Source organism: Tachypleus tridentatus, chromosome 11, assembly GCF_004210375.1.
Source record: "Tachypleus tridentatus isolate NWPU-2018 chromosome 11, ASM421037v1, whole genome shotgun sequence".
NCBI classification, from domain to species: domain Eukaryota; kingdom Metazoa; phylum Arthropoda; class Merostomata; order Xiphosura; family Limulidae; genus Tachypleus; species Tachypleus tridentatus.
The window spans coordinates 88,863,382-88,889,249 of NC_134835.1; the positions used below are offsets into that span (position 1 = coordinate 88,863,382).

The window sequence follows — 25,868 nt, forward strand, 5'->3', positions numbered from 1 at the left end:
GTTACACGTGTTAAGGCACTGATTGTCAGACCAAAATGACAATAAAAGTTGTGCACTTTGAAAACGGAGGAAAACATCGGATTTTTCGCCAAAACGCATGCGTGTCCAATAAATGTGTTTGAGAGATCTGCATGTTCTGCAAGTGCAACATGTGCAAAATCCCTATAAAAGTGACGGGTTCTCGGTTTCCATAGCTCAGTGTTAAGCCACCGACACGCAATACAGTTACGCCAAGACTGACTGAAGCACAACGCAACAACGCCTTTGGTTGCTTGGAAGCAGGCGAATCTCGATCAGATGTTGCCATAGTTGTGAATGTTCACCCAAGCATCAACACAAAGCTATGAAATTGTCACCAACAACATGGATCAACTCGTGACCGTCCACGATCTGGCAGACCTCGTGTGACCACGCCCGCACAAGATCGCAACATCCGGTTACGTGACCTTCGGGATAGGACCACCACTGCGACGTCTACTGCCTCAACCATACCAGGGTTGCGTAGGATTTCCGATCAGACCGTACGCAACCGTCGACGAGATTCTTAGGCCCCATGTGCAACCCATCATGGTGAACGTCAACGACGTTTTTCAACATGACAACGCCCGTCCTCACACAGCCCGACTCACCACTGTCTTCTTGAGACACCACAACATCAACGTTCTTCCCTGGCCCTCCAGATCACCAGATTTAAATCCCATCGAACATCTTTAGGACGAGTTGGACCGACGTCTGCGACGGCGACAACCTCAACCGAAGACTCTACCTCAGCTTGCAGCAGCTTTGCAGGCTGAGTGGACAGCCATTCCACAGGATGTGATTCGTCATCTCATCGCTTCCATGGGCAGGAGATGCCAAGCAGTTATTGATGCTCACGGGGGGCATACTCGTTATTAACGTTGAGTGACGTTAAACTTCAACTAGTGAGCGTGGACTTCGCCTTTGCAGACTTTGGATGTTCAGCAGTGAATGTGCAAAGTTTCACACATGTCATACAGAACTACCCGGAATAAACTTATTAACAATTTGTCTCACGTACAATAACTGAGTTGCTAAAAAAATTAAAATATATTATACCTACGTTTGCAAATCACTGTAATTATTTTAGTGTGAGCCAAAGTAAGGATATAAAACTGTTTCACTTGTTTTTACTTTAAATTGAAATACTCGTCAAATGACGGAAATGCTTAAACGTAATTAAAACAACGTAAGTCTAACAGCAATAATATATTTCAAAGTAATCACACTTGAACATAGACGTTATCTCAACATTTTAAAATATTAACAAAGTTTCTTCATGAACACCATTTGCAGTTTGTCTTCTACCAACATCTACACTTTATTGACCATGAGAGAAACGTTGTTTGAGAAACAATCCAACAACATTCTTGCTTTGACCTTAAAGCTCTTTTGAATATTCAACATTGTCTAAAGCGTCAATCTGATAAGAATGTTCAAACTTGATTCAGTTAGTTAATAATGTATCGTGATCAATGTCAGTTGGTTTAGTAATTAACCAACGAGTTTTACAAAATTTATTGTTTTAAGTTCAATTTTGACCCACTTAGAACATTCACCATAATCCATATTGCTTACATACACATTTCGGTTTAGACTAGCCCGAATATACATTTATGCGCCAGCAATACCAAGCATCGGACGTCCCGATCCGATTTTTATTAATTACAAGAATCTTTACCTACCTACCCTCAAATTTAGTTATATGACCAAAGTAGGGCATAGTCCATTTTATATTATTAACTACAGAATCACTTTCTAGTGGAGATCATGTTGGAACAAAATGGCGGCCATAGAAATCGCCTGCTTAAAATAACCTTTTAAATGTCTGAATATTAACAATGACTATTTCACAGTATTGGCTGAACAAAACCAAATTTTATTCTACTTATAAAGTTGCATAAATTACTATATATTTGGTTGTGGATTTAATCAAAATTTCGTTGTTTCAATATTTCGTTTAAGTTAGTCTCTCAGACATACGTACAGAAAGAAAATGATGAACCTTATCGCTCAAACTCTTTTACAGAACTCTTCCGTCAGGGATCCTAATGACTCTTTACTTGTACTGAAAAGCATACTATTGTGTGAATATGTATATCTATATATATAAAACAAACTTTGTTCTACTTTCAACATATAATTAGATTTAACACGTAATGATATACAGAAACTGGTAAGGGAAACTGGGGTTGAAGTAAGCACCTCTGCAGTTACGAACATGTTACGCTCTTCTGGGTTCAAAGCATGCCGTCCTCGTAGAACTCCATATTTAAAGCCTGTTCATTTAGAAGCACGATTGAGGTATGCAAGAAAGCACGTAGATAAACCCTTTACCTATCGGAAGAGTATTCTTTGGTTAGACGAGACTAAAATCGAGCTTTTCGGCCACAATGATGTTCGCTATATTTTCCGTAAGAAGGGGAAACTAAATCTTCTAAAGAACACCGTCCCTACAGTTAAACACGGAGGTGGTTCGATCATGCTATGGGGTTCCTTCAGCTCTTCTGGTATAGGCAGACTTTACCACGTCAACGAAATCATGAAAAAAGAAGAGTACGTTGATATATTAGGCACTTATATCAAGCATGATGCTCGGAACTTACGGCTTGGGCGTTGTTGGATCTTTAAGCACGACAATGACCCTAGCACACATCGAAATATGTGTAATCCTGGTTGCAGAGAAATCATATAAACGTTCTGGAGTGGCCATCGCAGTCATCCGACCTCAACCCAAATGAAAACGTTTGGCATGAGTTGAAGACCAGGGTTCATCAGCGTCATCCGAAAAACTTGCAGGAGTTGGAGGCCTTCTGTAAAGAAGAATGGAAGAAAATACCAGTCGAGTATTGTCAAACGATCATGGAGGGCTATGAAAAGAGATTGTGCCAAGTAATTCACCTGAAAGGCTACACAACTGACCATTAAAGTAGATGCACGAACACTTTCTGCCCCTCCTATGTTTGGTTATTTGTTTATAAACAGTTTATTTGTCGTTCAATTTACATATAAATTTGTGTAGATGTGTGTTAGTATAATATTTATAATATATTATACGTCTATTAGCCTAATCTTGATACTTTTTAAGTTATGAGCAAAAAACCATTCGGGACGCAGGGGTACGAACACTTTCTGTCGTAACTGTATATACGTAACTCAGCTGGCTGAAGTAATATAAAAAGATTTAATGCTGTAAAATACACTGAATTACAATACTCAGTTATTTAAAAAAAAAAATTATACTTTGTTCCAGAGTGACATAATCACGGTGTTTTGTCAAAATCGGGATGATTAAAAAAAAGAAATTAAGGAACTTTATGAAATTTTGATTTTTTTCTGTTTCAATACATTTTGTAACGTTAAAACTTTCTATGTAGCCATAACCAGCTATTTGTGTTTGTAAGATTTAAATTGTTTATATGCTAATATCATTTTCAAAAGAAGAAAGAACTCGTTAATATTGCAGAAGGAAGAGTTCTCTGAAAACATTAGAGCGATAAGGTTCGTCATTTTTTTTCTTTACGCTTGTCTGGTGATGTTACGCACCTGTTTATTTATATGAAAACTCGTTAAAACACTTTACTTTTTATTGACTCCATAAACACGTAAATCGCGATTTGGCGACTTTATAAGTACGGTAAGCCTTAGTTTAGTTCCGCCAATATTGCGAAACAAACATTGTTACTATTCAGACATTTTAAAGGTAGTTTTAAATACGCGATGTTTGTGACCGCCGTTTTGTTTCACCACGATCCTTGCTGCTGAGTACTGCTGTACTTTAATATTAGTTTAAAGAGTTCCATTTCCGTCTTGTGGATAGGCTTGTATTCGGCCGCTGCTTGTTTTGCTTTCTCTTTCCTTGTGTTGTAAAACCTTTCCTAGCTTACTTTAGATATACAGCTATTGTTCATGTGAAACATTCACTTCTTACTAGGTTCAATGTATGACGTTAAACCGAGTAACCTTACGCATAATAATAACGCAGATTTATATATATTTATATATAAAAAGAAACATCCCCCATCTTATTCAAACGCTTGTTTGTGTCTAATAACCTCTACCATTATTGGCTGTTACTCTTAGGAAAGAATAAAAGTAATTATTAAAGAGAATAATTAATCGATTCCGAAAACTTGCAGCTGGCACTAAAACTGTTTTGGTCATAGTCTAATTTATCTGTAATAGTGAATATATGTTGTTTTACAAAATAACAGTAAACGTTGTTCTTGAAACTTCCTGTACCTTACTGGACCATGAATTAAATATGTTGATTATCTGTTTTATTCAGCAATAGCTTTATTTTTTACGAAACAAAATATTTAGTAATATACATCATGGTTGTGTTATTTAAAATTTTGAATAGTTTGGGTCAAACTTCATAGGTTTGCTACGACCAAAGTAGTCCAGTCTTACGTTACTCTGTTGTCCGACTATCAAAAGAACACGCCGCACACGAATCATTGCATAGTTAAGATGTTACACAGGATTGCATGGGATCGCAGAATGTACGGATTATTATTTCAGGCTTCGGCGTTCCGGATCTTCCAGAATATTCTGCACGATCCTCAGAGACACGAGGCAAGTTCAGTTAAGGTAATGTTTTGGATTCATTTTATACCTAATTAGACTCGGGAAAGGTTTAAGCCTTAACTAAGAAACAGTAACAAGAGCTTCTTAATAGTATAGGTATGATAGATTTATTTAGTTGTCAATTCCATGTTTGTTTTCTTATACGGAACCATTTTCTTCCTTAGACTGTACTGTGCTATTTTCTCCTGTGTCATAAAAAAAAGGTAGCTACGTTGCGTAATAAGATTAAAATACACACACAAAAAAGTTAAAATCGCTTGAAGTAAAAGAGAAACATGTCGCCATTTTGGCCTAACGAATTTTATCAGAAAATTTTCAGCTTCCTCTCATCGAGGCACGGCACATAGCCAGGTGGTTAAGGCAATCGACTCGTAATCCCAGTGTCGCGGGTTCGAATCCCCGTCACACCAAACATGCTCGCCTTTTCAGCCGTTGAGGTGATATAATGTGACGGTGAATCTCACTATTCGTTGGTAAAAGAGTAGCCCAAGAGTTGTCGGTGGGTGGTGATGACTAGCTGCCTTCCCTTTAGTCTTGCTCTGCAAAATTAGGGAGGACTAGCGCAGATAGTCCTCGTGTAGCTTTGCGCGAAATTCAAAAACAAACAAACAAACACCATTTAATGATAATTAAAAAATCACCTGTTTTTAGCTTAATTTCACTTCAGGGTACAGCAGTCCAACATATTTACGAGTGTTTCTTTAGTTCTTGTATCGGGCATGCCAAGATTGTGAATGTGAGGGTGCACGGTTCACGAATAATTTCCGCAAAAATGTGCTCTTTACTTTGGGTCCCCCTCAATAGTTCAGCGATAAGCCTATGGACTTAACACGCTAAAATCCGCGGTTCGATTATTCACAGTAAGCTGAACACAGATAACCTCACATTGAGTAAGCAACAAGAACAGTAGTTTGGTGCGCTATAAGAGTGATAGTCAATTCCCATTATTTGGTCATATAAGAGTAATCCAGGAGCTGACGATACACGCTTTTTACAAGATGTTTTCCTCCTAGTCAAAATTATAAATGGCAATGTGCAAATAGCTCTTTGTATAGTTTTATGCGTAAGTGATGAAACAAACTTAATTTTTTGGGGTTTATTTTTTCTTTAGCTATTCGTGCTAAGTCTTGTTGCTCTAAACTTATTGTAGTTTTAAAGTGCATTGTACCAAGTGTTTAAATATTAAGATATAAGCTGATTTTAGACACCGATCGTAATGTACGTTTAAGAATTTTCACCAGTTTTTTTCAAGAAACTTTTATGAATAGTTTTCACAATAATTGCGCATAATGTTCAATTCTGTACCCACTATAAACTGCACAGAATATCAAAAACATGAATTTTTACTCATACGTTTTAACTTCTTTCAAATGCAAGTAAACTACTTTCATTAACAATAGTGGCTCCTGTGGTTGCTTGTCGGTAAGTCTGAATGCTTATAATACTGGTTCGATACCTGCGGTAGATGTAGCACTGATATCTCATTGTATAGCATTGTGTTTAATAATTGATAAAAAAATAAAACTTCCCTAAACTGCTTTGCTAACTGTTTTTGATACTCTAAAAATTTAAATCATACAACATTTGGCATTTTAGAATGTGTATTTGTGATTTTTAGGGAACCGTGAAAAATTGAGAGTGATATTTCTTGTATTACTATGTTTATAAAGCAGTTCTGTGATGCCCCACTAGGTGACGAATGCTATTTTTTTTTATTGCCCTCTTTTGTATACATATTATCGTTAACTGCTGGTTTATGTTGGACATTTTTTTACGCTGGTTTTCTTGAAGTACGGAGGTGACACAGCCTTTGTTTATCAATTTGTGAAAAATATATGCCATTGGCAATGGCGTCAAGAAATATATCCTTTAAATAGGCTATGTGAAGAGTTAGTACTGACATTCCTGGACGATGTCTTTGTATTGTTTGTGACAGCTGTGGTAGAAAATGTCCTTTGTAATAACCATTCGAATGAGGTACGGTATTTAAACTTATTCTCAGCCGAAGTACCAAGTCAGAGCGCCTATAATTCCAATGAAATAGTTTGACTAAGAAAAAGCAAAGTAGGAAGACGAACATTCAGATAGTCACATCAAAATCAAGATTCCAAACAACCAGAACATTGATGAAAATCTTCAAGCAACCATTCAGGGGAAAAAAGACTATTGTACTGAATCTGATTATGAAGCCCAGAAAAATAGTAACAGAACTATACAACAAAAATATTTTAACAGAGGAATTTACTGACAGTTGTCAGATACTGTTGCAAGAAATGCAGTTTAGAAGTCTGGGAAAAGAAGGATTGAGAAAGTAGGATTACCTTCACCATGTGTTGAGGACTTACTAATCAATTTTGTGAAGTTCAAAGAGTCAGGGATAACCTCAGTTGTGGACTGAAGAAAGACTGTCAAATAACAACATAAGGTTACAAAAGAGAGAGGTCATTTAACCCATCTTGTTCATTTGGTTTTCAATCCAACAACCTCATTAAGTTGCTGCTTGAAGGATTCACCTTCAACAGTTCAGCTGAGCAGCTTGTTCCAGACACATGACTATTTTTAGTTTTGGTTTTGAGGCAGTAAGAGAAGAGAACTATTACATATATCTTTTTTTTTTCTTTGGTAATCTCTTAAACTCTTTTTTTCTCTTTTTTATACAGTTAATAACTTTTTGTTTCTATTACTGTGCAAAGTTTGTTTCTATATGTCTTATATCCATGAGTGTTTATACTGAGCTGTTAAAATATAAACAGCTAAATATTTTCAGTTAACTAACGTTATCATTCTTGGCTACGTTAATATCCTACCACCTCTTGTTACTCAGTTGGTTCAAGCTTGGCGCTAATCCATTCTAACGCATACCAGTGTCAGTATTTTACCATACAATTTTATAACCAACTAAATGTATACCACCTACTAGAATAGTTTATTGACATTACACTGCAAATATATGATAATATTCTAGTTATATACATCATATAATAATTACTTCTATCTTAATGCCCCTAGTGGCACAGCAGTGTGTCTGCGGACTCATACCACTAAAAACCGGGTTTCGATACACGCGTTGGACGGAGCACAGAGAGCTCATTGTGTAGCTTTGTGTTTAATTGTAAACAAAGAAACCCATTTTGATTTTATGGTAATATTGAAGTTTTATCCAGTTTGATGTCTTATCATCATTTTTTGACAATGTTTCAGCTATATCCAACCAGTTATTAGTGACATTGACGATGTAATAATTTTTGTAGTGTGTGGGGGCCAAAAATCTTTGAACAAAATCAAAACCCCTTTATATGATAGGAATCACGTCCTTGTTAGTGCATGAACTTTATGGTAGCACTGTAGTTCGTATCTAGCTAGACATTGTATAGACTAGATTGTGAAATCAAACTTTACGTTACATTTTCAATTTATGGGAATAACGTATGATTACATAAAGCTAGTTTAATTTCATATCCTAACGCACATTTTGTATTTAGGAATGAAAAGTATGAAGATGTTTAGATGTTTTTGTATAATTTTTATTCAAATAAGGTGAAGAATCGCAGTGTTCCAGTAACACCTACATTACTTGTCAGGTGGTTAGGGAGCTCGACTCGCAGTCTGAGGGTCGCGATCTCAAATACCCATCACAACGAACATGTTCTTCCTTTCAGCCGTGGGTGCGATATAATGTTACGGTCAATGCCACTATTCGTTGGTAAAAGAGTAGCCTTAGAGTTGACGGTGCGTGGTGATGACTAGCTGCCTTCCCTCCAGTCTTACACTGCTAAATTAGAGATAGTTAATGTAGATGGCCCTCATGTAACTTTGCGCGAAATTCCAAACAAACGTTTCTACATGTGTTGTCAAAATGACCTTAGTCGTGAAATTCAAATCAAACCATAACTAAAGTGCCAGAGAGTGAAAAGTTATCTATGGAGTCCAAGTACCCCAATCGGCTTTCTAAACTATTTATCGGCAGACTTTTTTAGGTTTATGACTTTGTTGACTATTGAGATTTTAATAACATACTAATCGCAGAAACAAAAATCCAAATTGGCATCAGTATTCCAGTTAATCTCACTAACTAGTGCTAGTTTTGCTGTACATTTTACATAAAGTATGAGTGATCTCACCCAATTATTTGGATAAGCTCTCTACACTAAATGTTATAACTGAAAAGAGTATAAAGTTACTCAATATGTGGACCACACCGATAATGAAAGGTATAAACCAGGTCGATCATTTGAGAATTGAAGTGTGTGTTTTAGACAGATGGTGATTTGGTGAAATCATCAGTTGCAGGTTGTGAGTAAGAAACAGCGATGATCAAGGAACTAATGTATTATTACACACACACATTAATTTATAACATCACTATAGCAGTTTGACAGTATGCAGAGAGTCTTATTTGGCCTAGTAAGACAACTAACGTTGTATTTATTGAAAGATAAACCACATAAAATTGTTTTCGAGTTTTAGCCAAAGCATAGTGGCTCACAGAATGGGTCTTAGCTTTTCAAGTAGAAACATTTAGCTCATAGCTCCATCATATCTTGACAGGTTTGAGATCTAATTACAGTTTTGAACTCATGAGGTCATTCCCTTTCGATTGATGCATTTGACCCAAGCTTAATGCTTTATAGATCAATTTACATTAATCCTCCGTAAAAGAATGTCAGTTCGAGGGTAGGCTAGAAGAAATCTTTATGAGTAATAAAATGTAATTAGGTATACGTGTGCCCCACGTTTGGTAATTACTGGCAAATAAAAACATAGCTAATAAAAAGTATTTAAAAAAGCATCTTGAGTTAATTTACACTAATCCTGCTTCAAATAATTTTAAGTACCACGGCTATTGAGGATTTTTCTTGTTTAAATAACGATATTATATGAATAGTATAAAAAGGACATTTTATATTAAATACATTGAAAATGGATAAAGCTGACAATGTTTATATGAGAAGAGATAACGAAAAGCAAATTCTTTATACACATTTGAATGCTTATCAGGAGTTGGCGAGATTTGCGAAGTTCGTCGTTGAGAAGTTCTTCGAGTGTGCCCAGAAGAACAAGAAGGTTTTTATGGAAATGTTGTTCTGGAAAAGTTCACGTGAAGTTTACGAAATTCAAGAAGGTTATGGAAGTTTTGACAAGTAAGCGGAACGTTCTTATTACATTGTGTAATATTAACTTGAGGTAAACTTAATTTGTCATTTCATTACAATAGGATCATGTTTTTCAATGATCATAAGAATCATAGACTGTCATTTAGTGTAGTGTATCAGAAACTGTTTATATTACTGAACGTAATCCTTTGAGATCAAATATTTAAAAAAAAAGGTTTTTTTTTTTGTCTTTCTTGTGTTTGAAACATACTTATATCACATATGGCTTAGCATTGGTATCCAAATTAAATCTTTTATGATGGGGCTTAAAAGTTAAAATTCCATAAATATTTACAGCGTGTTCTGTTTATTTGTGTCTTCATTGTTAAAGTATATTGTAAAAAGGCATCATAAATACCTCTTAAAAAGAATTCAAACATTTTCATTTTTAGGATTATGTGCTTTTAAGTCTAACCACTGCTTTCCATATTTATTCTGTTAGTCATTTTTTCAGTGGAATTGACTTTAGAATTTAATTCAAGATAGTGAAAACATGCATCACAAATTGTGACACGTTCACGTTAGTAATATTGTAAGTGTGGAGATTCGGAATGTCGGTTTGGGAGAAACTGAATTAAGAAACTGCCTTAAATCCTTCACTAATTACACGGTGTGGTTTATCTTTAAATAACGTTTAGGAAACAGTCTGCTAGAGTACTCTGGACTGAGGAACAGGAAGACGAACTACGAGGGTTGTACGAACAGTACAAAGATGTCAGGGAAGGAGGTAATTGTTTAATCTTTAGAAATGGATATAAAATAATTCACAAACCTTTCTTATTTCGTAATAATTTACAGAAGGTGTTTAGTGTATATTTGCAGCTGATAAAACTTTGCTGTAAGTGACTTGTCTTTACTCCATTTTGGCTCAGCTGTAACGTGCTATGTTCATGTTAAGCTATGTCGTCTCAGTTGATCAGTTTGGTTTCCTTAACATTTGAATTGATATTTATTATTTTCAAATAAATAAATAATTCTCTAGATAAAATATTATCCGAATAAAATACGTTTTTAGTTATTTGATTGTATGACGTTTATAGCAAACATGAGGAGCATGCTTTTGTAGAATTTGTTATTATAATTAATACTCAGTGTTCTCTGCCCTGAAACATTCTATTGAGGTTTAACTATTCCTTCAGTTGATCAGTCATGAAGGTACTGTTGTATTACGTAAATAATCGTGTTATTTAGCCATACTAGTGTAAATCGAACTTGTGTTCTTTGGATGATTTCATGATGAATAGTAGTGCTTATTCGCAGATAAAGACGTAGCAGACTTGATCGTGGACAACTTAATTGATGATACCAAGACAAGGCGACAGGTTATTCGTCATCTGAAACACCTGGAACTTATCAAGGATTTGAAGGAGCTTTGCCATAAGCCTACAAGGTGGCTTTTTAAATTAAATTATTATGTTTTCATTCATGAAAATGTTTTTTTTCTACACTTAATCTACTGTAATATGGTATTAAAATATCATTCAGAAAGCAGCATTGGTAATTTATATATTCGCACGTACCCGCGCTATAACCTTCGGTAAAAAACTTAATGCGAAAATTATGAATAATTTATTCCAATCAACGAAAATGATAAATGCTTTACGTTAATATTTAAACGTGAAAGTGGCTGATTTACCCTTTTTTTTTTATGAAACATTTCAAAGGTATATCTTTCTTGCAGTCTGGTAATTAATTAACAGTGTCCATGCATAACTTTGAAGTGTATAGTTCGGATTATTGTGAACTAGCCACGATATACATTTCATGATATTTCTGCAGAATTATGTCACTAGAAATCGCGTTTCGTTACCCGTGGTGAGCAGAGCATAGATAGACCTTTGTGTAGCTTTGTGCTTAATAACAAACAATAATTACGTAACACCATATATTGTAAGTCCACTTGTGACAAACCTATATTACATTATTAAATATATCAGAAATCCACTTATCTGTAATAAATCTTAGAGAGATTTTTATGAATATATTGGGTAAGTTATAAACCCAGTTATTTGTACTGGATTCAACAGAAACATGTTTACAGATATACTAAGTATATAATAAGTCTACTGACGCACTTCAAACTATATATATGATAGTACATGTTTTTATTTTACTTGTTTAATTATTATCTCTCCAGATATCTTGTATTTATAGTTATAAAACATTTTTGCCCTCATGATTTTTAGTTAAGTTATTATATTTTGATATAATTTCAGTTGAAGATCTTATATGCTTGAAAGAAGTATTTTATGTTTAGGACCCGAGTTCTTATCGACTGGCGAGAAGAAGAAGAGGCTGAGCTACGACAGTTATACAGTCAGTTTAAAGATGCATCAGGTCAGTGTTGTTGTTGGTCTTTATAACATAAAGATTAACTAGTTGTATGATCAGTTTAGGGATGCATCAGGTCAGTGTTGTTGTTGGTCTTTATAACATAAAGATTAACTAGTTGTATGATCAGTTTAGGGATGCATCAGGTCAGTGTTGTTGTTGGTCTTTATAACATAAAGATTAACTAGTTGTATGATCAGTTTAGGGATGCAACAGGTCAGTGTTGTTGTTGGTCTTTATAACATAAAGATTAACTAGTTGTATGATCAGTTTAGGGATACAACAGGTCAGTGTTGTTGTTGGTCTTTATAACATAAAGATTAACTAGTTGTATGATCAGTTTAAAGATGCATCAGGTCAGTGTTGTTGTTGGTCTTTATAACATAAAGATTAACTAGTTGTATGATCAGTTTAGGGATGCAACAGGTCAGTGTTGTTGTTGGTCTTTATAACATAAAGATTAACTAGTTGTATGATCAGTTTAGGGATACAACAGGTCAGTGTTGTTGTTGGTCTTTATAACATAAAGATTAACTAGTTGTATGATCAGTTTAGGGATACAACAGGTCAGTGTTGTTGTTGGTCTTTATAACATAAAGATTAACTAGTTGTATGATCAGTTTAGGGATACAACAGGTCAGTGTTGTTGTTGGTCTTTATAACATAAAGATTAACTAGTTGTATGATCAGTTTAGGGATACAACAGGTCAGTGTTGTTGTTGGTCTTTATAACATAAAGATTAACTAGTTGTATGATCAGTTTAGGGATACAACAGGTCAGTGTTGTTGTTGGTCTTTATAACATAAAGATTAACTAGTTGTATGATCAGTTTAGGGATACAACAGGTCAGTGTTGTTGTTGGTCTTTATAACATAAAGATTAACTAGTTGTATGATCAGTTTAGAAATTCAACAGGTCAGTGTTGTTGGTGATTTTTATGATCGAAAAATTATCTAGATTGTATTTTTGTTTGTTTTTCTGTACAGACTATTGTTTACTCATTATATATTGCAAATATTTTACACTAGCTGGTAACTTCTATTTCAAGAACATTCATTATATGGTATCTATTCATTGGTGTGTGGTAGTATTTATTATATTAAATACCTTGCTATAGTTTTATACAGTTTGACAACATATCTTACATTAATTTTCATCATGTTGTACCTATTAATTACTTTGTACTAATATTTGTAGTATTAAATATATTACTACTAGGTTTATAAAACCCGATTATTTATATTACAAGACTTTCCATTATACGTTGTGTATTCATTAGTCTGTATCTATGTATATGGTAGAAAATAACTTGCCACAGTTTTATAGTGAATACTCTACAAAGTAGGTTTGGTTAGTCAGTTTGCACCACTTATTCTATGGTAGGAGTAAAACATACACTGTCTTGTATCAAAACACGAACTAATTTGTGTGGAATCTACACTGTAACTAACTCCGTACAGTTTGGTTATAAAGTCAGTGTACCTTTGTGTAATATACTTAAGTGTTTGGTAATAGTTTACAGTTTTCTAGTTTTAGCGCCTGATTATTTCGCTTCTTGATAGCCACATCTGAATATATTAGTGTTGGTTAATATATCTTTTAGCTGTAATAAATAATTCGAAGTCCTGATACATTGAATTACAGAAACTAGAATTTGTCTCATGCTTTATGCACGTGCCCATCTTTATTTTTTTAATATATGTACATTTATATCATGTTCACAGCTTGTAAGATATTTTATTTCATAACTTACCAGTTGTTTTCAAGAATAATTAATTGTTTGAGTTGTGACATGCTGTTGAACACACTTTGCACTTTCAGCTATAAGGGCATTCATTATAAGTGGAACAGTCAGTACCGCGGTTAGGCCTAGCGATATAGACAGCGAGTTGCTGCTGACTGGTTGTTCTCTCTCGTATCAGTAGTTACCTAAGGTGTAGTTGGGGTTTACATTATTTAGTACTATTCCTGAGTCCTGACATGGCCAAGTAAGTGGTTAAGGCATTCGACTCATAATCTGAGGGTCGCGGATTCGAATCCCCGTCACACCAAACATGCTCGCCCTTTAGGCCGTGGGGACTTTATAATGTGACGGTCAATCCCACTATTCGTTGGTAAAAGAGTAGCTTAAGAGTTGGCGATAGGTGATAATGACTAGTTGCCTACCCTTTAGTCTTACACTGCTAAATTAGGGACGGGTAGCGCAGATAGCCCTCGTGTAGCTTTGCGCGAAATTCAAAAACAAACAAAAACTATTCCCAATAGTCCTTAAATTACCTTTGAACTTAATCTGTAAATACGGAGATTTTAAATTATTTTAAAACAGATGAGAGTATTCAATCACTGAGAACTTCTAGTAATACATGAATATTTTATACTTAAGTCTAATTATGAAATTTATCTGAAGTTCTCTGATTTCTTCCAGACATTCTTGGTCGTATCCTAGAGAACTTGACAGTTAAACGACCCCGGCATCGTGTGGTGGAGAAAATGTTACAAATGGGCTTGGTTAACGACCGTCAACAGCTACGGAAGAAGCGAGTGAGAAAAACAGGGGACAAAAAACAGCGGAAGTCAAAATCTAAATCGGAAGCAAATGATAGCGACAACGACGAAAAGAGGTTGAAGGTTGGTTGAAACAGTGATTTCAATGAACAGCTGCGAGGGAAGAGACCTACTTAAGTTATATGTGTCCTCTCCCACGTTATACACACCGTTTTTTAACATAAACTAATACTAAATATTCATGCCAATAAAACCGTTGATTTCTAAAGAAATAGTTTAGTTTACGTTTATGATATATATTTTTTCTTCCTTTTTATGTGCTCTTAACACGAACCACCAGTGGGCTCTAGACCTAAGAACCACTGGTCTACATCACCCCATCGAATTTCAAATATTTACAGCAGGTTGTTCGTTTTACATTTAAAATGTAGTTATCTTTTATTTACAAAAATATACATTCAGTTATAGTTTTTATTCCGAAATCATCTAGAAACAACAAGACGTGTTTCAGATTAAACTTCACGGTACATAATAATTGCAGCATGAAATATTTCAGTCCTGAATTAAATGTTACTTATAGGTAAGTTAAGCATGCATATACATATATATGTATTTGGCATAAACTGAAATATGCTATTGGTAAAACGTATTGAATATATAGATTTAACTTTTGCTCATCATCTGCCTTATCTTGAAGATTATATTTTATTCCTAACCAGTGTTAAATTCGAACTGTATATTTGATGGTATTATTGATCGAGAAGTTAAATTAGCTTGTTTCAAAGTCTTTTATGTCTTAATATAGCAAATCTTTTTTTTTTAGTTCAGTGTACAATGTACATATTGGAATGTAGTCACGTTATATTTATTAATGTTCAGTATATGTTTGCACTTGTTTTCTTTATTGAGGCTAACTAATATTTACGTAACATAATAATACTTAAATTTATTCTTATCATATTGAAGTCAAATAAATACTGATGTTAATCCTTCGTATTAATGTAATCGTTATTAAGTTAATTTTATAACACTGAGCACTGCAATGAAAGACGGTTTGTTATAGTGCAATTCTCACTAGTAAATTTAAAAGAATAAAGAGACAACCAGGTTACATTTTTAATGACACAGTTATGGTTATTCGTTAATGTAGTTGCGAAATAAAATCCTAAATACTTTTATATGTGTTTTATGTATAGTTTTATTGTTCATGATCATTTTATTGTATCTGCAGAAGAATTCTTTCAAGACAAGGTAGAATCTGAAAGTGAGATCGAATCACAAGATGCAGTCGGTTCTTACGAAACAGTTGATTCTTCCAACTTCAAAGACCTGTTGCTGAAAGTTTTGGAATCAGGTTGGTTCCATTATAGATGATACTTTACAACTAGAACTTAACAGAAAGGTGTTAGTTTAAAAAATGAGTTTCTGCAATGATACAGTTATCTTGGAGAACGGACATGAAAAAACTGACTTGGTAAGCTTTGCATTTGGAATTTTTAAAAACGAATTAGACTAAAATTATTTCCTTTAGCATGGATATTAAAGCTGAGCCATCAGTTTTTTATTCACTTGAAACACTTTTCCGTGGTTTACTAATCTAGTATTGTTTAGCATTATCGTATTATTTTATAGGTGCAATTGTGTGGAACGTTTTTTTATACAGAATGCATTGTTTTGAAGTATGACAATATTAAGTACCGTAAGAATCATGGCTCTTTCATATTTATCCACGATTACCTTGAGAACAAATGGTTTGCCTTTTTCTAAGTGTAACGAAGAGTGGTCGAAGTTATTTAATGCTGAAACAAATAATGTCACACCAACCTCTTAAAAGTTAATATTCCTTTCAACATTAAAACTTTTACGAATTTCAGTGCTTTCATTCTTTTTCAATGGAACTGTAGTTTATTGCTGTAGTATAACTGGCACTAAAACTGGTGAGGATTAATTTGGGATCCAGGTTTGACTAGAAATGTCGATCGTTTAAGGCCTAAGTATTGCTTTATTGGCTCCATCGTCGTTTGAACTTGAAGTTTAGTGAATGTTTAAACCATTGTACCTCCTGGTGACGTTCTCTAACTCACCAGATAATAAAATAGAACGACCTTTCATCTCAATGTTTTTCAATCATTTTGCACTAAGAGTTTTTTTTGTAATGATTTTGTCAAAATGTTCTCTTCTTTTAAACTTTTAACAGGATTGGAACCAGGACTTCAGTGGTTAAAATTGTCTCTGGAAAGCGCAATAGAGGATCGAGAAGATGAAAATGATGGTAAGAAGCTATTTTAGTAAAGGCAAGATCAATCGAAGATGTAAAAAAATTGTTTTAACATTATTTTTCAAAATACTTTTTTTATTGAATATTTTTAAAAGTATTATTTTAGTTATAAGTATATGTCAAATAATTTATATTGGCTGAGTAATAGGATGTTGGTATATATTCTTATAACCATTGACCCCCTAAACTTACGTTAATTTCCGACCACAATATGATTACCGTTTGATTAAAGAAATTGAATGATTTAGAAAAAACCTTATTCAGTGTTTTACTTAAGGGCTAAGGAGGCCTAGTTAAATATAACACTGCATATTTCAACTTCATAATATAGTTGTTTGTATGTTTTATGATGTTATAATCACGTGTCAGAATATGTACATGCACGTATTATAGAATTTTAGCGAAGTTTGCAGATTAATACTAATCTGTTAGATAGTTTACGTGAATATAGTTACTTCAGCCCCGTACTGTTTCGTTAAAAGTTTGTTTCAAATACTGTCCTGATCTATTAATGAGTGGACGTTCTGTCAGTCTGTTTATTATATGTCTTAATACTAATCTGTCAGAGAGCTTACACACATATATATATATAATAACTTCAGCCCTGTAGTGTTTCGTTAAGAGTTTATGTATGAAACATTATCTTGGTCTGTAAACGTGTTAACATTTCGTAATGAATCTTATAGTTTATGTGATGTATCTTTACAGACGAGCTACAAGCAGTACCTCTTGTTCCCCTCACTGAAGACCACCACCAAGCATTGACCAGTAAAGACTTCTGTAAGTTAATGAAATCTGTGGGGATTTGCTCGCCTGCAAATGAACAGGTTCGTATACGTATTTGTATTTGTATAAATGCAACAGGAATTTGTTCTGGAAGTCCACATTACTTGAGCACATTCCTGAAAATGTCATTTATGCTAATACGACGCCAACTTGGTGTACATACTAGTTTGATATAGCTTCAGTTAGCAAGTTTTGCCATACTAAGTAATTTGTATTCATAAGCGTTGTATGTGGAGATAATGTGTTACATATGTCTTGGTCAGACAGCCATACTTTTACGTAATGTCTGTGATGTCTTCCGCTGTTTCCTGTTCATAGTTCTGTTATTATTATTATTGCCTCTTTTGAGCGATAAACTTTTGGTTTAATTTATCTATAAGTTTTACACTGTACGTATTATATCATAATATAATAGCTATATATACTTTTTGTAACTGAACTGAATAATTATTTCAGGTTTAAAAGAATACGCATTTTAATTACGTACTGTGTTGTTAGTTAAACATATGAATTATTATCACATCTACTACTGAAGATCAGTAAACTTATTTCTTATTTTTTGTACTTTATTTTCAGTTTTAGCTTAAACTGTGAATAAGCAAGTATTATTTATGTGCTTCATTAACATGTGCGTTTTAAAATTTTTTGTATTTTTATTATATTAAAATTACCATAAAGTTCAATCAAATTCAGAAGTTGTTTATAAGGGTGAAAATATGCTGTTTGTAATATAAGGCCTGGCATAATATTCTGGTTAGGGTGTTCGATTCGCAGTCTGAAGGTCGCGGGCTCGAATCCCCGTTACACCAAACATGCTCGTCCTTTCAGTCGTAGAGGCATCATTATGTTACCGTCAATCGCACTATTTGTTGGTGAAAGGGTAATCCAAGAGTTGGCGGTGGGTGGTATTGGCCAGCTGCCTTCTTTGTAGTTTATCACTGCTAAATTCGGGACGGCTAGTGCAGATAGTCGTGATGTAGCCTTGCGCAAAATACAAAACAAACAAATAAATCGTAATACGTATGTTATATTTGCTAATTATAAGTACCAGGTGTTAACAGCTTCTCATAATTGTCGTTCACAGTTTAGGATATAAATAACGTGCGCCGTAGTGAACGGAGATTTAGCATTATTTGTATTGTTTGTTTCAGCCGTTATATATGATAGTATAATTTGTTTACATCCACACACACACACTGCTTATGTGTGATCGTTAGATCATTTAGTTTATGCAAAGTGTTTTTACCATTCCTTGATGTCTGTTTTTGTTACATATGTTGGTTAAAACTCTCAAACTTATTTGTTTTTCTGAAATTAACTTATAACCTACTAGTTGCTGTATTTCTCTTAGGATTTGGTAAAAAGATGGGTTAGATCACCATTCCCGTAACGCTTTCCGGAAAAACTATGATATTAGATAGTTGTGTTCTCATGTAATGACATTGTATCTTTGTACTGAAGTATATGGGATACTCTCTGGAGACGTTAAAACGTATGTCATTTTATTCGAACTCTATTCTCAAAGGAAGGCAAATCTAGTGATCTAATCTTTTTATCTCTTCTCTTCATAAAAAAATTCTTACTGTCGTGAACAATTTTTATTTTATTTTATGATATGTTTTCATTTGTAGGAAACTTTTTGGCGAATTCCAGTAAATTTGAACGTCAGAATGCTGAGAACGAGAGTAAATGTTTTGAACAACGCGATCTCGGGAGATTTCACATCTTCAGACTCTTTGGGCAGTACAAAGAAATTAAATCCTCGCTACCAGATGTTGTCTGATCTGGCCAAAAGCAAGGAAGCTTCAAGGGAAGTTCGTGCCGATAACGTAGCAGGGTAAGGTTGTTTATAGCTCTTAAAGTATTTATTTTGTTTTATTATCTTGGATATTAGCGGAATAAATAACGTGTATGTAACCTATGCGTGCATTAACCAGCTGTTATAACCTTTACAGATGCTTTGTAATTGCTTTTCTTCAGGGAAACAAGGCTTAACCTTTTACCCCCTCGAGACTAGTGTTTTATTATTAGTTTGTTTTAAACAAATTCTTTAATACTGTTGTATTTAATTAAGTGAAAATTAAAGCAATACCTGATGTGATGAACGACTGGAGCCTCATGATATTCCATATTAATGATCCACAGTAATGCCATCTAAGTTTACACTTTCATCACTTATATTTAGCTAATTACTTGCTTATTTAGTTTTATTTAGCTAATTAACTCCTCTGGTGAAGTAAATGCGATTATTATTAGCTTTAAGCTTTATTGATAATAGGAGACATGAAATGAACTTGTGAATCTAATACCATTGTAAAGAACATAAAGTTAGGAACATTGTTAAGTTCTTAAGTATTAAACCCATGTATATTATAAATTAGTCCGTATCAAAGACCACTTCCATAGAAATAGAGAAAAATTTGTCTCAGTAGATCAATAAATCTTCAGCAAAAAGTATTCCAAAGTCAGCGATAAGTTTGCCGACATAAACGATTTAATTCAGGGTTCTATTGCCCCCAGTGGACAGAGCGTATAAAATACCTACCGCTTATCTTTGCTCTGAAACAAACAAACATTGTTCCCAACGAGATTGTTTTAATGTTATTATCCACTGGGTTGGTCTTTTTTGCTGGTAAAGACAAATCGGTCATTTGGTCTCTCAAACGACAGTTTTATAACAGTGGCGTGGGGAGTGGGATGGGCCCATGCCTGTCCACTTTTCAATGTGCCCCATGAAGATGCATCAAAATTATGAAATTGTTTTCGGGAAAATCAGGAGAAAATGGATAAAATTTAATCCAGAACCCAAAAGCTTCCATAGCCCCAAGGCGAGTTTTGATGAATGCTTACTGTGATGCGTGCACCTGTGGTGGACATTTTCTCGTCTTGATCGATGAAATAAACCTTGAACTTTTGACTTTTAACATGTTTGCCTCCTACGCCTCTTGATCAGGTGGATAAGGCACTCGACTCGTAATCTGAGAGTAGCGAGTTCGAATCGCAATTGCACCAAACATGTTCGCCCTTTCAGCCGTAGGTGCGTTATAGTGTAACGCTCAATACCACTATTTGTTGGTAAAAGAGTAGCCCAAGAGTGGTGGTGATGACTATCTGCCTTCCCTCTAGTCTTACACTGCTAAATTAGGGACAGCTATCGGAGATAGCCTCGTGTAACTTTGCGTGAAATTCAAAACAAACAAACAAATCAATTTTATGTAGCCAATAGCTACAATGTTTTAAACTTGTATTGTGACTTCACAAGAATGGCATGTTATTAAAATGCATAATGAGTGATATCTACGATACACAATTTCCAAACGGTGGCGCTGTATGCAGCCCTGTTGTCGGAAGGCTAGAGACAAACTTTAAACTGGTTCTTTATTTTGGTGTAATTAACATTAAGTAAAACTGTTTATGTATTAATGAAAATAATAATAATAACAAATAAAACACTTGACCGAATTTGATAGTATTCGACCGATCAATTGATCGACCTGTTTTTACCAGTCAAATGTCCAAACTCACGGAAATGTAGTACATCTTGAATTATGTACGTTAATGGAATCAACATGATATTTTGTTTTAGCGGAAAGGTACATAACATGTTAACTGTGATCTGACCATTACGAAGACTCCTGTCCACAATCTTAGAGTTGTAAGCTTACCGTTGATTTGTGGTGTAAAAAAACTTTTAACTGTTCATGTGTGTGTTACATCTACTCATTGTTCGGTATACATAAATATACTTCACATTTTCTTTAATTAATTACCTAACAGTAGAAAATAATAAAATCCCGGCTATCTTATACTTCTATGTAAACGCTTGTTTCACCTTTCAAAAAAGGAATATCTTCGAATTTCCCCCACGTGCTCATCACACATGATAACACAGATTCATACACTACTGTCTTGTGTTCTTTTCTTAAAAATTGTAACTTATATTGAGTTGGTGTGATCTAACTAGTTGTAAATTGACACGTGGTGATAGACTGGAGGCAGAGTGACATATTTCAAACAAGAATATGAAAACTGTTCTTACTGATTAATTAATATAAGTTTTAACTTTGTGAACACTTCCCTCAACCAAACATTATCCAACAGTGTGATTCGTATACTGTTACAAACAACAAAAAATCTTAAAATTAAACCATTTGTTGGGAAAGCAGTTCCGACCTGGTCACTTAATAATCTGGAATTTATGTAGAGGTGTAGGATTGGTTTGGTTTGTTTTGAATCTCTCGCAAAGCTACACGATGGATGTTTGCTCTAGCCGTCCCTAACCACCTGGCTATGATGGGCCGCATAAAATTGAAGGATGTTGTAACACAGTTTAATATCACGAACCTTAAAGACGTTTGGGTGAGTGTATAGCAGGGGCACATTAAACGTATACATTATATTATATTAATATGTAGTACAAAATGTGTAAAAAAACAGTAAGGAATATAGGCTACCACAAAATAAGTAGTTTTTTTATTGTTTAAATCGAACACAGATAATTTTGAAGTCCATTGGTAGGGTCGTCATTTTAAGACTCGCCGCTAATTAAAGGGGGAATTTGGAGCCTAACATTATTCAACTAACCTCGGTTAATGCGCGTGTGTTTACGGTGTTAAATACAGGTATTGCATAGTCTCATCAGTTTTTGACCAGTCGAAAAGTAAGCTGCCAGTTGACTAGTCATGTAACATTATCAATTGAGCAACCTGTCATCTCTGATTTTCGTGGATTTTCTTCAAGCATTTATGAATTATTATTAATCTTATCATTATAGGCTACAGGACGAATCTAAATGTACCAAAACGTCCAGTAAGGAAATTAGTAGTGACCGAAGGAATAAGTTAAAAAGGTCGTTGGAAGAATCATCTGATGAAGAAACCACATGGTTAGTTAACAAATGTGTTCATTGTGTAATTAGTTACTGGCAAACATGAAGAAACTAAAGTATCAGTTGACAAATGCGTTCGTTGTGTTGTTACTTATTAACTAACTAATCACTAAGTCAGCTACAAGATATTAAGTCACTGGCTAATCGGTTATAACATATCAGTAATATATATATATATATTATATATATTGTCAGTAATTTTGTAATGTTTTCCCAAAAATTAATGATTTATTTGTGCTTATTGACTACTTTGTATTAAAAACGCCCTCGAAGAATTTATTTTATTGTGAAAAGTTAATTAAATCTAAGAAAACTTCTGGTAATATTTCCTGTTTATTAGTATATGATGTAATGTGGCGAGTTTGAGAGACTGTGTTCAACTGAAAATTGTACAAACTAAGAGATTTTTTAGGTTTGTTCGTTTCGCTTTCTAGATAGTTATCTGTAATGTAGGAAGTTTGGGTAAATACTGAGACTGGAGCGTGATGTAAATGACTAATTTACTGGTCTGATCTAAAAACTGCTGTTTTAAACGCTGTCATCTCGGGAAATTACTTTTACTTTAGTTTTCAGGCTCGTGATCACGGTTTAGTTTAGCTAAGTTAAACAGTAGAAATCGACTCTTGGGGGGGAGCACGTGTGATATTTGATGTTCTTCTTTTTGATATAGCAGCGAAAGTGTATTTACAAAAAGCAATCGCCTTACCAGCAGCAGGTCGAGTTTTAATGACAGCAGAACAAACGAATCTAATCTTAGAAGTGGCCTGCAGGAACGACCCAGTAAGAAAAGGAGGGTCGTTCGTTTGGAGGAAGAAAGTGACGACGACGACGTTCCTTTATTATACGTTTCTCAAGTACGGAGAGAAGACGAAGAAAAACACGTGGCCAATGGTGAGTCTTTACATCTTCAACGAGATAGTGGAGATACTCGACCACCAAGTGGTGAAAAAGAAAAGTGGAATAGCAGGGGTACAGAATACTGAACAAATAATAACACTTTTAATGTTTGTTTTACATTGATAAGTAAATATACAATCAGATAGTTGACTTCGTATTTTGTTAATTTTACTTAAGTCTACAGTTACGTAACTTATTTTAATATTATAAACTCTTTAGGCAATAGTGCAGTTAGCTCACTGACTTCGGATGTATATGTTTAAATAAGGCTATAATTACGTGACTAACTTTTAATTTTAACAATTGTTTAAGCAATGGTTCAGTCAGCTGGTTAACTAAATTTTAAACCGTAAGTAATAGTGCAGTCAGCTCGCTAACTTCGGATGTAAACGTTTAAGTAAGGATGCAGTCAGCTGGCTAACTTTGAATTGTATTAACTGTTCAAGGGTGCAATGAACTGGTTGATTCCAGATTTGAAGTCGGCCCGGCATGGCCAGGTGGTTAAGGCACTTGACTCGTAATCTGAGGGTTCGCTCCGACACCAAACATGCTCGCCCTTTCAGCCGTGGAGGCGTTATAAATTAAGGTCAATCTCACTATTAGTTGGTAAAAGAGTAACTCAAGAGTTGGCGGTGGGTGGTGATTACTAGCTGCCTTCCTTCTAGTCTTACACTGCTAAATTGGGACGACTAGCGCAGATAGCCCTCGTGTAGCTACAAACCAAACCACAATTTAATTATAGGTGTAGTAAACTGATAAGACATCATGCAGTTAACTGACTTGCATATAATGTTTGTTTGATAGGTAATTCAAGTAAGCTAACATCAAATGTTGGCTGTGGTGTTTGTAACTGTAACATCTCCGTTACTGCAGTTAGTTTTATTGAGCGATCTTAGATTATTTCTGGAAGTAAATATTTTATACGAATTTTAGTTTTTGCGGGAATAGCATCGTTTCATTAAACGATATTAAAACCGTTATATCAATATCCAACTTTTCGATACGATATTTTTTTCACTTTTGTATTTTATTGTCTGTAAGAAGGAAAGGCAAAAAGAGACCATATTGTCACATGCTGTATATGAGAGAAAGATCAATACTTTGTCTGCTGTACACGTTTGTTCTAGCTTCCAACTGAACAGCATTCACTCTATACACTACTGTAAAGCCGCTAGGCGAAATGTTGTATGGTAATAATAAATGAAAAAAAAACAAAATGATATGAGTGTATGAAGTCGTCTTTTGTTTTCGTTTAGTGTTTGTAAGTTCCTGTACACGTGTTCATTTCTCTGTGTAACCTTCGAACATAGGGGAAAAGTCAAATAGCGGTGTCAGTTGTTTATTTTATTGTAACCATTACTTCGTTTCCATGACGTGCCTGTTTCCTATTTCCCTTTGAGCATGTTTTTACTGTTACTGTGCGTCATGTGGTTTGTTCAAATAGTTCTTTAAAATATCAGGTTTTGCCTCAAGCATTAAAAAAAACTCGACAGATGATTGGTTCTTAAATTACACCCTCAGTTGAACTGACTCTCAGTACAAATAAGTTTACAAACTTAATATTTATACAGTCAGTTTCTGTTACATATTTACCTTTTGTCAGTTTCTTTTTCACCAGTTATTAAACATTGAACCTGCTTGGAACCAATATCGTGAAAGGTTTTAATATTAACAAGAATAACTGTATTTTTATTGTTGTTTTAGCGCGAAGCTGAAATTGATAAAAATTACTTAAGTCTTACTTTTAAATTCCTTAACAAAGCCAATTAAGACGTGGAGAGGCTATAGGTTAGACACAAGGTAGAAAAAACTAACGATATTGTCTAAAACAGTGAAGGCGACATTCTCATGATTATTCTAATTCTTTCTCAGATGGAGATTAGTCGTAAGTGAAAAATATTAAGTATTGAATTACAACTGCTGTTTCCTTTTTATGTTGTTATTGTTTTAATTTAATGCTGAGTGCACATCTTTCATTCCAATGAGACAGTAATTGACGTTTGTTTTTCTCTCACTTGCTTTGTATTTCTTCAGTTTCCAATTGTTCATGTGTTAACTTGGAGTGTAACAGTGCTGCTGACGTTGTTTTTTCTTTTGTAATTTATTGCAGTATTTTACTGCCTCGATTTTCATCACATATCCTGTAACCTGTATTTGGTAGAGAATAAGGCAGTACTGAAGAAATACGTGTAATATAAGAATGTTTGTGTGTGTGTGAAAATAACGTATATTTAGTAGGTAGCTTCACTTCTGTTTTACAATGATCTTGAAATATCGGCAATTTGTTTTGTAACGAAAAAGTTTCATGTAAGTGAGTTTTAAGCTTAGTTTTCTTGTAGTTTTATGTCGTTAAATTCATCAACTAATACAGAAAATTTTCAATAAAATTTTATATTCCAAATACATGAAAAAAAAAAAAAA

At 34.3% G+C, this 25,868-nt stretch overlaps 1 protein-coding gene across 4 annotated transcripts in view; it reads left to right on the plus strand.

Moving 5' to 3' along the window:
* Positions 1 to 25,868, plus strand: part of LOC143232718 (protein timeless homolog) — a 201,229-nt gene that overhangs the window by 167,534 nt on the left and 7,827 nt on the right. For 2 of the 4 annotated variants that reach the window (XM_076468461.1, XM_076468460.1), the window contains 12 exons: positions 4,401 to 4,611; positions 9,607 to 9,749; positions 10,400 to 10,488; positions 11,022 to 11,151; positions 12,019 to 12,098; positions 14,519 to 14,721; positions 15,830 to 15,952; positions 16,796 to 16,870; positions 17,585 to 17,703; positions 19,294 to 19,499; positions 22,437 to 22,547; positions 23,221 to 23,441. In XM_076468461.1, coding sequence (XP_076324576.1) covers positions 4,401 to 4,611; positions 9,607 to 9,749; positions 10,400 to 10,488; positions 11,022 to 11,151; positions 12,019 to 12,098; positions 14,519 to 14,721; positions 15,830 to 15,853 — 880 coding nt within the window. In that variant the 3' untranslated portion in view covers positions 15,854 to 15,952; positions 16,796 to 16,870; positions 17,585 to 17,703; ... (1 more) ...; positions 22,437 to 22,547; positions 23,221 to 23,441. Of the gene's footprint in view, positions 1 to 4,400; positions 4,612 to 9,606; positions 9,750 to 10,399; positions 10,489 to 11,008; positions 11,152 to 12,018; positions 12,099 to 12,358; positions 12,379 to 14,518; positions 14,722 to 15,829; positions 15,953 to 16,795; positions 16,871 to 17,584; positions 17,704 to 19,293; positions 19,500 to 22,436; positions 22,548 to 23,220; positions 23,442 to 25,868 lie in introns of those variants that run through there. The other 2 variants (XM_076468462.1, XM_076468463.1) reach the window with 2 other exon arrangements.